Source organism: Pteropus medius, unplaced genomic scaffold, assembly GCF_902729225.1.
Source record: "Pteropus medius unplaced genomic scaffold, Ma_sr-lr_union100, whole genome shotgun sequence".
NCBI lineage: Eukaryota > Metazoa > Chordata > Mammalia > Chiroptera > Pteropodidae > Pteropus > Pteropus medius.
The window spans coordinates 17,849,238-17,862,088 of NW_024344378.1; the positions used below are offsets into that span (position 1 = coordinate 17,849,238).

The 12,851-nt window shown below is 32.6% G+C and overlaps 1 protein-coding gene and 1 pseudogene across 1 annotated transcript in view; one reads left to right on the forward strand and one right to left on the reverse strand.

Annotated features, from left to right (window-relative positions):
- The window catches only part of SLK (STE20 like kinase), a 45,760-nt gene that overhangs the window by 4,090 nt on the left and 28,819 nt on the right, over positions 1-12,851 (reverse strand). The window contains 5 exon segments of the mRNA XM_039871281.1: positions 1,194-1,307; positions 2,193-2,318; positions 2,867-3,055; positions 3,495-3,619; positions 4,229-4,358. Of these exon segments, the coding sequence (XP_039727215.1) occupies positions 1,194-1,307; positions 2,193-2,318; positions 2,867-3,055; positions 3,495-3,619; positions 4,229-4,358 (684 nt within the window).
- Positions 12,620-12,738, forward strand: LOC120609933 (uncharacterized; annotated as a pseudogene).

Here is a 12,851-nt window from a genome sequence, read left to right on the forward strand (position 1 = left end):
TAGCTACGCGATCAAGATAAAGAACAGAGCTAAGGATGTGAAACGGGAAAATGTCTAAATTTCAAGTGACTGGAAGACCAAAAAAAAAGTGATAAAGAGTACAAAGAGAGCATGTCACAAGTGTCAAGCAAGAAGAGAATTTTAAGAAACAAGATTTTTAACAAGAACAGTTAGATAATGGCATAGGATCTGGTTATTAGCAACTCACTTATGAACACTCTCAACAACTGGGGAGTTTGAGGTGAAAGCTAAACTGCAAAGACTTAAAAGAGACTAGTAAAAGGGACTTCTCACTCTCACTGTTTACCCTTCCTTACCTTTTGAATTCTGAATCACACTATTCAAGAGTTTAACAATAAATAAAACCTAAATTAAAAAGCCACACTATCAACTGACTTGGTCATTTTATTTCTTCTAGAAACATTTAGCACACAGTAGGTGCTAAATACATATTTCCTTAATTGATTGATTGGATGAATGGAAAAAAGGAATGGTTGAAACGTATAGCAGGCAGGAAGCCCAAGAGAAAATAAAAGTTTAAGTTTGAGAATTAGGAAGAGGATAATACAGTGATAATAAAAACACAATTGAAATGGTTGACCAACTGGACCAGACTAGCAGGGAGTCAACTGCAAATAAGGAAGATGGCTGGCTGGCTAGATAAAGGAAGGGAAGCCATTCCTATTTTTCTAGATTATCAATTTACATAGCATACCATGGCCTTGCAATCTGGCTCCAGTCAACCCATCTAGACCAAGTTGTCATCATGTCCTCCTTTCTCTCGCAATGCTCCAATGATGGGGAGCTACTTACGATTCCTGTATGTATGATCTTCACTCATTGTCTTCTCTACACTTAAATTGCCCCATCCTACCCCAATCTGTCTGTCTGCTTAGCAAGCTCCGACTCATCCTTCAAGCCTCACTTGGTTTACAAGGCAACTCCTCTGTGAAGCGTTCCTGATTTCCCCGGGAAAATCTGAGCACTATTCCTTCTTTGCTCATACATTGAGCTCTTCTCCCTGAACCCTGTACTTACCTCCTTCGGAGCAATAGGATCAGTAGTATCATTGCTTGTTACTAGATTCTGAACCTTTGGGGGACGGGGATATGTATTAGGAAAAGAGCCAACAGCGGGGAGGATGGGTGGATGGATGAACGCAAACATATTTTAATTAAAACTTTTAAAATTACCTTTTTCCTAGGTCTCAATTTCTCTCTCCATTCCTTTAATTCCTGGCTGTGTTCCTCATCTAATTCCTTTAATTTCTGAGTCTCATGCTCAACCAACAGGTGGCATTTTTCATTCTGAAAATAAAGTTTGGATTTTTAAAATTTCAGATCAACTAAGCAATTTTTCACAAATACAATTATCTTCCAAAATAATAAATTATTCATCAAACACTAAGCTGTTACTGAGGTTCAAATTCTTCTCTAAAAACCAAGGGCCAAGAATAATGAAATGAGTCATAGCTTCATTTTTGCAAGTTTAGAAGCTGGATATGTTACCATATGAATATAACTTAGAATTAGTTTGATCCTAGCTCTCCTTGCTAAGATTTTCTCATAAAACTGACACTTCGGAGGGCAGCTTGTATATATTTTACCCATACCTGGTTATCAGAATGTGGGATTCAGAACTTTTCCACTATAGTAAATTAAACAAACATGAAGCATATCCACAAGTGTATACACTACTCTGAAATTTTAAACATTTTAGGCTATACTAGATGGGCTACATATTCCAGGTAAGGCCCAAAACAGTCTTCTCCAAAGTTAACCTTTAAATTTCTTAGGAGAAAAATTCTCATGTTTAGTTTATCACTTTTTTCAAAAATGTAGAAGAAAGTGAACTGTTTCTCTAAATGAAATTTCAAATTCAGAATCTGATAACAAGACTGCCTACATCATTTTGAAAATTTTGTTCATCTCCTTTGCAAAATATACGAAAAAATACTGCTTTTGAAAGACTAAAGTTCTTAGGTTATAATTTAGCTTCATGTTATATTAATCAGTTACATAAAATCAAAAGAAGTGCCTATGATACTAAACTGATCTTCATTTGGGTTTACAGAGGAAACAATCCTAGCAGTTTTATGAGTAAAATGCAGTTTACTTTGATTAGCTATTCTTTCCTCAAAACCTATGCCGCCCGTCCACCACCAGCAATGTTTTCACGTTTCCATAGCTCACCTGCAGTTGGTGCAGCTCTCGGACGTTGGCTTCACACTGCAACTGCAGATCCCGCATTTGATTTTCATGTTTTTGATGTTGAGCCATTCTCTCATTTTTCTGCCTCTTTTCTTCTTGAGTAGCAAACTATAATAAGAAAAACAAAAGATAAATATGGTTAACAATGTAATTTCTGCATCTTCTAAAGGTATAATTAAAGAATTTAACAAAACTTGTAAGTGTAACAAATTGAGGGTGTAAATAATAATATACTATCACTGAAAGCTAGAGTCTACATCATGGCTTTAGTAGGGAATGGGGATCTTCTGATTAAAACCTTGCTCTTCCTTATCTGCGTAATGACCTCAGTTCACTTGTATGGTAGAAGTATACCGAGGCCATTATGTTTTGACTTAAAAAGCTGTCCAAGTCATCTTATTCCCAAAGCTGGTATCAGGACCAGCACAGTCCAGGATCTGATGTGGGGCCTGGGAGGGAGAGCTCTGCTCTCTGGGGCCACAACTGTAGGAAGACTAGGTTGGTATATGTTATATATTTAGCCCCGGCCCATAGAGCCAAAGTGAATATCGACAACCCAAGGTGTCTCTAAATGTTTACAACACAACAGGTGGCACTTCTAAAAGTCATTCAAATTTTTTTAACCTAAAATATAAGAAAGTAATTTGTTTATTTACCTGTTTAATTTTTTCACGGTCCTGATCTGGTGTGGCCGTTGAGTTAATTCTCAAACTTTTCTTAAACATGGCCATTCGAGTCTTAGCTTCACTGCGCTGAATCTTAGGCAGTCTTGCTCTTTCTTGAGTCTGTCTGTTTTTCAATTCTTCAATAAGTCGTTGATTGTAACGCTGCATTTGTTCTGTTTCCTAAGAAAGTTTTAAACACAATCCAGTGATGTAGATATAATATATATATAATATAAAATATTAGGCAAAAAATAAATTATAAGAAAAACAAAGCTATTAGTAATAAAAGTCTTGTACTAAAACCCTCTTTCACTACGTATAAGTAGTCTACATTTTTAAGATACTTGAATCATAAATGGAGCCACAATAACTACCTTTGAGAGATGAGATGAAGATTATCAGAGGCCGTTAAGCACTGTAATTCATTACTTTCGGTGGAATTTGTAGAAGTTTGCAATCATAACCAACATATAATTAATTACTCTCAACTTCATCAAAGAAATTTTAGGATAAAATAAATCTGAAATTCATTCTCTAAAATATAAGCTTCAGAAATAAAATCCTCACTTCACAAACTTTAAAATGAACAAAAAAGTGAATAAATTTTCCTTTCATTAACCTTCTCATGGCGCTTAAGTAGCTGATGTCTTTGCATGAAATACTGATCTTTAAGTTGCTGTTTGAGCAGCTGATGTTTTTCTTGTAAGTGTCGTTCTTCAAGCTCCCAAATTGCAGCTTCTCGAGCTAGAAAAAAAGCAATTTTCAAAATGTCACTTTGATCTTTTTACTAATGTACTTTGGCTGCATTTTAATATTTACATAAAAGTGTTCTTACATACACTACTTACACACATGATGACATTCTGAAATATTACCAATGGAAAGATAATATCTTTTGCTACTTTCCATTCTGTTCTAATGTCCTATGAACAGAGAATGCTCTACCCTCAACATCAAAATTCTATTTAATCATCTTAATGAGAAATAAATAAAAAATCTAAGCTATTTCTTAGGAGAAATAAGTGCTTAAAATCTCATTCTATCATGTAGCCACAAAGTATACCGACAATTGTAAGGCATAATGAATATATAAAATTATTCAAGTATATTTCTAGCATCATCTGGACAAAAAGATGTTTTAAGGACTCTATGTTTATGTTCACTTGTCAAAAAGGAATTCTATATCTTGCAGTATTTGTTAATTTTATAAATTTTTTCCTTTTGTTTACCTCAACTTTATCTTTCCCTCTACCACTCTAGCAAAAAAAGTATTCAAATAATTTTCAAGGTATATCTCAGCAATGTTTTTGATACCATTTTACACATATACATATGCTACATAATTTTATATACCTCTCATGAGCTGTTGTTTATTATTCAGACACTCTCTTTCAATATTGGCTAACTCTGCCTTCTGCTGTTGGATGATCTTTTTCAGAGAGCCATCTAATTCTTGCTGTTGCTTCTGAACAAACTCTTGTTCCTATTAGACATAGTTAACCATCAGTTAATAATTATTTACTGAACAAAACATCCATTTATCAATATAACTGCATATATTAATGGTTTACAAGATTTCTAAACCAAGTTTCTCAAGTTAGCAAAATTGAAAAATACTAAAATTATATAGTATATATATAAATGTATTGGTTCAAGTCCAGAAAAGAAGTACTAGAATACATATTATTCTTAATTCACTATTAAGAATAATACAAACAAAAGTAGTCTATGCCCTGTTATACTGGCATCTCTGGGAAAATAGTAAATTTACAGTTTCTAAAAATGACTATTCATTCCACTATGGTGTGGCTAAAACAAGAACAAGAAATGCCTTTTAGAAAGAAAGGCAATAAAGAGCAAATAAATAAAACAGATATCAGAATTGTAAACTCTCTATTTTTCTAAGCAATAATGAGTTAGGAAGAAATACCATGGCTACACTAACAGAGAAAGATAGTTTCTGTATCAACAGCTGGGCCTAAAAAGAACAACAGTTTGAGGACTTAATAAGAAATATTGCATTGCTAGTAAAATGTGAACGAGAAATAGGAAAGTGAGCTACATTTTATAAATCTATAAAAAAAATTCCTTATAAACAGAGACTTCTAACACTTTTGGGATTTACTCATTCATTTAACAAACCTTTACTAAGTGCATACTATTTTCCTAAATGCAAAATTTATATTTTAAAAATAGCCTTCGATTACTGTGTAAGAAAGGAAATGTTAAAGTGACTTATGGTCTTTATGCTAGATCATACATTTACAGAAAGAATAATACCCAAATTCAAGAAATGTAAACTTTGCCAGGAAATGTTTGGATCTCCATCCCTCTCTTGGTAGTTATAGCAGTTTGTGATTAGCTCACGGGATATTCTAATCAATCTGAGTGTTGATTCAGAAATTTAGGGTTGAAGCACTACTTCGCCTATAATCCCTTCTCTTGCACATCCAAAAGATAAAACCCCAAGGTCCTTATTGGAACTATTTTTTAGGCCTCAGACAGAGTCTGATAGGATCTAGATCACTACCAGCCTGGCCTTTAATACACAAAGTGTAAGTCTAGCAGTGTTCCTCAAGATGCTTGTCTTACCACTGTGCCTTCGGAGGTGAGGATTGGGTCTTACCATTCATGACACACTGTTAATTTGGAGTCACAAATGCTGCTGTCTCATCTGCATCTTAATTTGTATTGTAGCATAAATACAACTTATGTAGCAGCAGAAAGACTAATGAATTGCCTCTACAAAATACACTGCCAACTTAACTATAGTCACCTATATAACTTTATCACAGTAAAGAAAATAAAAATAAAAGAATATTTAAACTCAACTACACAGAATAAGGTCTTTTGAGTTTTATTTAAAGAGATGTAAAATCTCTAACTCTATCTTTTAAGTGGTTATAACAAAGTAAGTTGTTCAAGCTTCTCTTTTTCTTACAGTAATTACCATTAGTAATAAAAATTAAATTTTCTCTAATTTTGTTATAAAATTTCTATGTGCAAACTTGTTAAATAAACAATATAACCTATCAAAGGGTGTTCAACATTTTTATCATTCGTTTGCATATAGGACTTTTAAAAAATATCTGTGTGAATAGAAAAAACAATGGGTCCAAAATTAACTAGCATATATTACTTTTAGAGTCAAAGAAATCAAGTACAAAAGTATAAGATGGGGTGAATAAATATCTATGTGAAAATTAAAAAGCTAAAATAAGACAGAGCCACTAAAAAGTGAATATAATTTCTTGTCAATGAAATTTTGGGTCATATTTACTATACTTATTTAGGAGTTCAGTTCAAAGAAAACCTTTATTGAGCACTCAGTAAATGCTGGGCACTGTACTAGTTGCAGGGTTAATAAATTTAATAAAAAAACAGTATTGCCTTTAAAGAGCTTCCACTCTATTATTTCCAAACTGGTTTTCAGTTCACATAAATAGTAGGCCCCTTCCCTTAGTACTGGACTTTCGAAAATTCAAAAGTAAACCACAGAAAACTCAAAAGCTGAAAACAGAGGGTCTAGAAACCATGCTACACAATGAATGACTAAAAGAACTACATGCCCTCAAGCAACTAATAATAAATGAGGGGAAAAGAAGAGCTAAGACTGTTATACAGAAGCAGGCAACACTAGCATTGTGCTGCTTCAGAAGGTACAATAAGGATCGACAGGTAAGAGTCAATGTAGGCAACGTATGGAAGTGCTTCCTGACAATCAGAGTTAGCCAAGATACCAGCTGCCTTATAGAGATATGGACTTGAATAATTAAGCTGAGTCTGGATGATTACATAGTCAAAGATACTGCACAAATAATTTTTATATTAAAGCTAAAAAATTATCTGAAAGGTCCATTACATAGTAATTAATATATTTTATTACATCAAAAGATATGAAATTTTAACATTATTGCGCTTTCATTCAATTTTCTAACTTCAAAATCCAAGTATAATACATTCACAATGGAATTTTTACTTAGAAATGACTCTTACAATCTAAAAGAAAAGTGATCTTACATTCCAAAAAGATTATATAAATTACATCCATCCTATTAAAAAAACAACAGATGAATCTGGTCACTAGAAATAACAAATAATCTTAAAATGGACACATAAACTGTAAAATGAGTGCCCTTTAAATGGACAAGTTTGAATTTTAATAAGGAATTTTATCATATTAATCAGATAACTACGAACATTAAAAATACACAGGGTCCAAAAAAATACAGGGGGTTGTAGAAAGCTATTAGAGTGATGATATATTGGGCTATTTTTACAGAATTTGATAATTTTAACTCAAGAGCTAAAAATGGCAATGATCAGAAAAATGATTGTGATTCACAATTTCTCCCTCTTGTTAAAATATTAATGTTTTGCTTACTCTTTTAGAAAACTATAGGGTCCAACAGCTGCCAATAATAAAAAAAATAAGCCTAATTTCAGGAGAGGGAAAAGGAGGGGCTGAAATCAATCTGTATTCTATCTACTTCAGTCGCATATATCAAACGTCACAAACAAAAATTAGATTGTTAAATAAGCTAATCACTTCCCTATAGAAACTCAGAAAGCATACAGCCTGGAATTCCAGACTTAATTTAAAATTACAGCAAGGAGAATAGCAACTCACTATTCATTATGGACAATTTGAATAGTGAAAACTAGAGTTAAATGTAACTAAAATTACCACTTTTAATATGGCTTTTCTGACCATATCCATAATTAAAACGTCTAACATAAACATATGCAATCAAAATGTCACTTCACACAAAGATAAAAATCGAATCACAGCATTCAATTTCTCACATGTGCAAAGCTCATAAAATACTACTGGGAATATCTTTCTTGAAAAAAATGAAAATCTCAAATTAAAATTTGTGGTGGGGTAGACAGAAAAAGAACACTATATTAGAAGTGTTCTAGTTCCAGCTCTACCATTAATCTCTTTTATAACTTAGGCAGATCGCTTGGACTTCTGTGCCTTGATTTCTTCATCTGTAAAATGAATACACTCCATCCCAATGTTAGGGTGGTGCCAATTAGAACGAAATGTGAAAACTCTGAAGAAAACTATACTATAAAGTTCATGTCAGGTTATTAGTTATTGTCATTACTGACATTATTATCTATCAATCTTCTAAGATTTTAACGAATAATTTTAACGAATGAAGCTAACAATGAAAAGGCACATGTGAGTCAAAGAAAAAGCAAGTAAAACAGGAAAAGGCATCCTCCTACGGGCACGCGGGACTTACATCCTGTATTTGGGCGTTGAAGACTGCACAAGATGACAACTGAAAAGACTGAATCATGACCTGAGCAACACCCTGTGGATCAGAATACAATGCACCTCCCAGGTGAGAATATAACCGAGTGACTTTTTATAAATGGAAAGAATAATTACACAAATGCTGAGTTTCTTGAAGCCTGGAACAAGTCATTTAACACAGGGGCCTCTTTCTCATCTATAAAATGAAAGATTTGAACTAGATCAATGGTTTCCAAGCTCTAGTTTGCTGGTGTGATTTTTTTTTAAACCAGTCAAACCCTCTTTTAAAAACTCACCAAAAAATACATAAAATTTGTAAAACAAAGTGGTGCTGCTTGAGTTGAAGAGGAAGCAAGGCCCAGAGCCCCACAGTCCTTGCTTTTGAGAGGATTCTCAAGGTACTTCTTCCAAACTCAAATCCTGGAAGCACAGTTTGAAAACCACCGGATAATCGAATATACTCCAGCTCCATGACTATATGACTATTATTTACAAATTATCAAAAAAAGTTTAAAATAGACTCTGTAAAGTTATCAAGTTATAGCACCTTCATTAAATGCAGTAGCTAAAGAGAAATACTTCTGAAATATGTTAGACTACTAAATTCTTCATTAAATTTACAGAAAGAAATTAACTTTTGCTTTCAGCATTAGTTGGAAAATACAAGCTAGTCCACAAAATTATAAGAAAAAACACCAACAAAGCTTTATTAAAGCACAGAATCACCTAATTAATTCAACACTAATGTCTCCATTTTGACTCTGGAGTCTGATATATTACCTTTTGCAATTTAAAAAGTCTATATTCCTTTACAAGACAAAACTATATTATTATCTGGCTTGAAATCTAAGTTATCCAAAAATAGATGTGCGACCAGCAAGGACTTCCTCTTCACCTAGTAACAAGACATGGTGAACAACAACCATTGGGTTAGGCTGATGAGAGTTTAGATTTGGCACAGAAAGGGTAGCTTAAATATGGGAGGCAGCATGGTATGGTGGGTTCGGTGGAGTCAAACTTGCCTAGACAAGAATTCTGGTTCTACCACTAACCAGATATGTGACCTTGGATGTAGGATGGAGGTACAAGAGTAACCTCATACGATGGGAGGTTAGATGAGTTTATACAGGTAAAGCATTCAGAACAGTACTTAACACATAATAAACGCTGGGCTTGTTATTTAGCCAAGACAAAATTTTCCCTGGTTCACAGCAAAAACTAAATTTATTCAAATAGGCTAGTTTTATTAAAATTTTGAATTCTGAGGTGTTTTTCTTATTTCTCATAGTGTTAAAATAGTCTCTCCTTTAAAATGATGGTGACAAGTAAATGGCAATTTAAAAATATCCTTACTTGGCAAAAACAATCAAAAAAAAAAAAAATGAATAGCAATCCATTTGTCATGGTCCTCAATAGTTTTCGTTGTTACTATGTTTCTTTCCATGGGTCTGTAAAATTCAAAAGTCTGGGAATCACTTTTTAAACCACATAAAATCACATTAAAAAGATAATTTAAAGCAACAGTTAATATATAATCCATGTCTCTTCTTCCTTTCCTTGACTTATGTAACTACAAATTGAGCTCATTCTTCTTTGCCTCCAGGCTGAGGGCAAACTTAATTAAAAGATGATTCCTAGTATAAAAGACCTTGTAGTCATGTGAAATAATTCTAGAAGAATATGTTGAAAATACTAATTAATCTAGTTTTATAAAGATCTTAATTGGCTCAGCCTTATCATAACCTGAATCAAGTTTATATAGGTAAAAAAAACAGCCTATTTTATAAATTGCTAGATTCTGAATCAAAAAGAAAAACATACTTAATATTTAAAATCTGGTTTTAAGGTGTTTATGTTGTTGAGTTTAACTAATAAATGTTTGATTGACCATTTAACATTACCATTTACCATTTTTCTTTTAACTTTAAACTTTATATAAATAATGGCCTTTTAACAGGCATTCTTTTCATACTCAATCTCTGTATTTTTCTATCCTAAAAGCCTTATCAAACATTGACATTACTACTTAAAAATATAAGTTTCTATCATGATTAAAATAAGAATACAGTGGATTATATATTAACACACTTCTTTACTTCATCTGAAGTCAGCTTTCCAAACATTACACTTAATTTCGTATTAGCAACTTAAATGTCACCATTAGTGTGAATTTAGTACCACATAAAGAATGCCCTGGGAACCTTTGTATGAGAAGTCAACATCATCTAATAAGTATAATTAGAATTTATCCTTTCAACCATGGTTTATTGAGCTGTGAGAATGCTTTCTGTTTTTAGTAGCATTAAGCTGCTGCTGTTACCTGAGCATGCTGGCTTTGTGCAAGCTCCTCTTTCCTGCGTTTCATGAGCTCTTTTCTCAGCTCTTTGGGTGCTTTCTCCACTTCATTTATAACCTACAGTGTATAAGCATGCAGGAAGTGGGGAAATAATACTTTCTCCACAGCAAGCATTTGTGTGAGCAGACAAGCTAAAAGTCAAATATTAAAGCCGTTAGAAAGTTTAACATGCATTAGCATAGGTGTTAGTTTGGTGAAAAAGAATGAAAGGACAGAACATGCTTAATCTCAGTGCAGAAAGGGACATTACACCATGTAGAGGTTAATTAGTTGCTTGATTATCCCTAATGTATCATTCTCTCTTGAAGATCCACAGACAATCAGTAAAGGATTACTTGCAGTGGTGATGCTGAACTAAAGGTGATAAACTCAACTGACCTTGAAAGATCATAAAATTATAAACATGTTTATTGACACTGTCTGAAATTCTGGACATATAGGAAAACTAATGCCATTTATAAAATGAAAAATTTCATAATTGGCTTGATAAAACCAAAGAAATAATTTTAAATAAAATCCACTTAATGAGACCAAAAGAAAAAGGGAAAATAAGCCTTAGAATACACAAAAAAGAAATAAATGGACACCAGATTTTCTTTTTTCATAAAACACACCATTTTATACATGGTGTGAGAAAAATGAACATATCTGATGATTTTGTGTTGGATTAGGATAACATGCTCCTTTGCGGACAGTTTAAGCCAAACTTAATTGTCAACTTTAAAAGCAGTAATATAAGCACTCACAAAATAATTTTAATATGCTGATTTATTACATCAGATAAAGTATATTATAAAATGAAATAGTTTAGAGCTCCTTCTTTTAATCATTTCAAAATTCCAGATATGTATTCCACCTAAAAACAGATCTATAATCCAACTATGAAAAATGATCATGTATTTACAAGTAGAAGAACCAAAAGCAACCAGATTCCAAATCACCACATGCTACTGATGGTCCATGAAAGAGACTGATTTTGATTTAACAGTGCATTTAGAATTTCCCATCAGTAATTCCTCATGAAACCAAATCACCATTAAAAGAAAGAAACTCCCCAAATGCAAGAAGTTCAGTGACAGGAAAAAAATACATAATATAGTTATTTAAAATACGTATATCTCTAACATGTTCACTGGCTTAAACTCTCCTACCCCCAAACACTAACAATAATTAGAGACTTTTATATATTTAAGATTAAATATTTACCTATAAAATTAGTTTTATTTAATCTGAAATTGAAAAACAACCACTCAATGACAACTACCCATGATTTCAAGAAAATTAACAAGTAGCATCAGTAAAAGTCATACATCATGATATAGAGCAATTCTTTATAAACTATAATAAACAGTGATGAAACAGTAATTTTTGAAATGGTAGCTACATCAAATAAAATTATGTATTATTTCATTCAACTTTACCTAAAGAAATCATAGAACACACTACATTTATTAATGTTGATTCTATCCTTTTTAAAAGAGATTCTCAAGTTCAGCAATATGATGTTCAATTTTCTACATAATTTGAATGTTCGAGTCAATGAATCTGGGTATTTGAGACATGCAACAAAAGTGAAACTGCATTCACTAGTTTGGCTGAAATACTTTGGTTCCAATCTAATAGATATGGTCATAATTATTTCCCCTGCTGTCTTTTATCATATAAAAAGGTACATTTTCTTTCTAAAGGTACATAATAAATGATAAAATTATCTCTGAAAACTGCTAATATGTAAAGCTCTCTTAGTTTTAATTTGGGGAGAAAAAAACACACACAATATGTAAATCTCAATCAAAGACAATCTTTCATACCACAAATAGATTCTATAACAATGTGGAATAATTTCAGGAAAATGAAAAACTTCATTCTACTCAAATAACTTTACAGATATTTTCCACTTGTGATTCTTCAAAGTATCTCGCAATTTAATGAACATAATTATAGATATTATTTCAAATTTCAGGTTACTCAGCTTTTATTTTGGCACATGTCCAAGAAAGGCAATCAAGCTAATCAAGAAAAAAATTTTCAATATGAATTAAATGTTACAAATAGTGTGATGATTTATTACTGCCATCTGCAAACGGAACATAGTAAGTTTTTTTAAAAAAATATTTCTATCTACAGCCATGCCACCCTGAATGTGCCCAATCTCGTCTGATCTCGGAAGCTAGGCAGGGTCGGGCCTGGTTAGTATTTGGATGGGAGACCACCTAGGAAGACCAGGTGCTGAAGGCATTTAAAAAAAATAAAATAAAATTTCTGTCATAGGCAGAAACGATAGTCCAAAAGGAAAATGAAGACGGTTCAACATTTAGCTGGACATTTTTAAGGGTAATTTGTGAACTTGA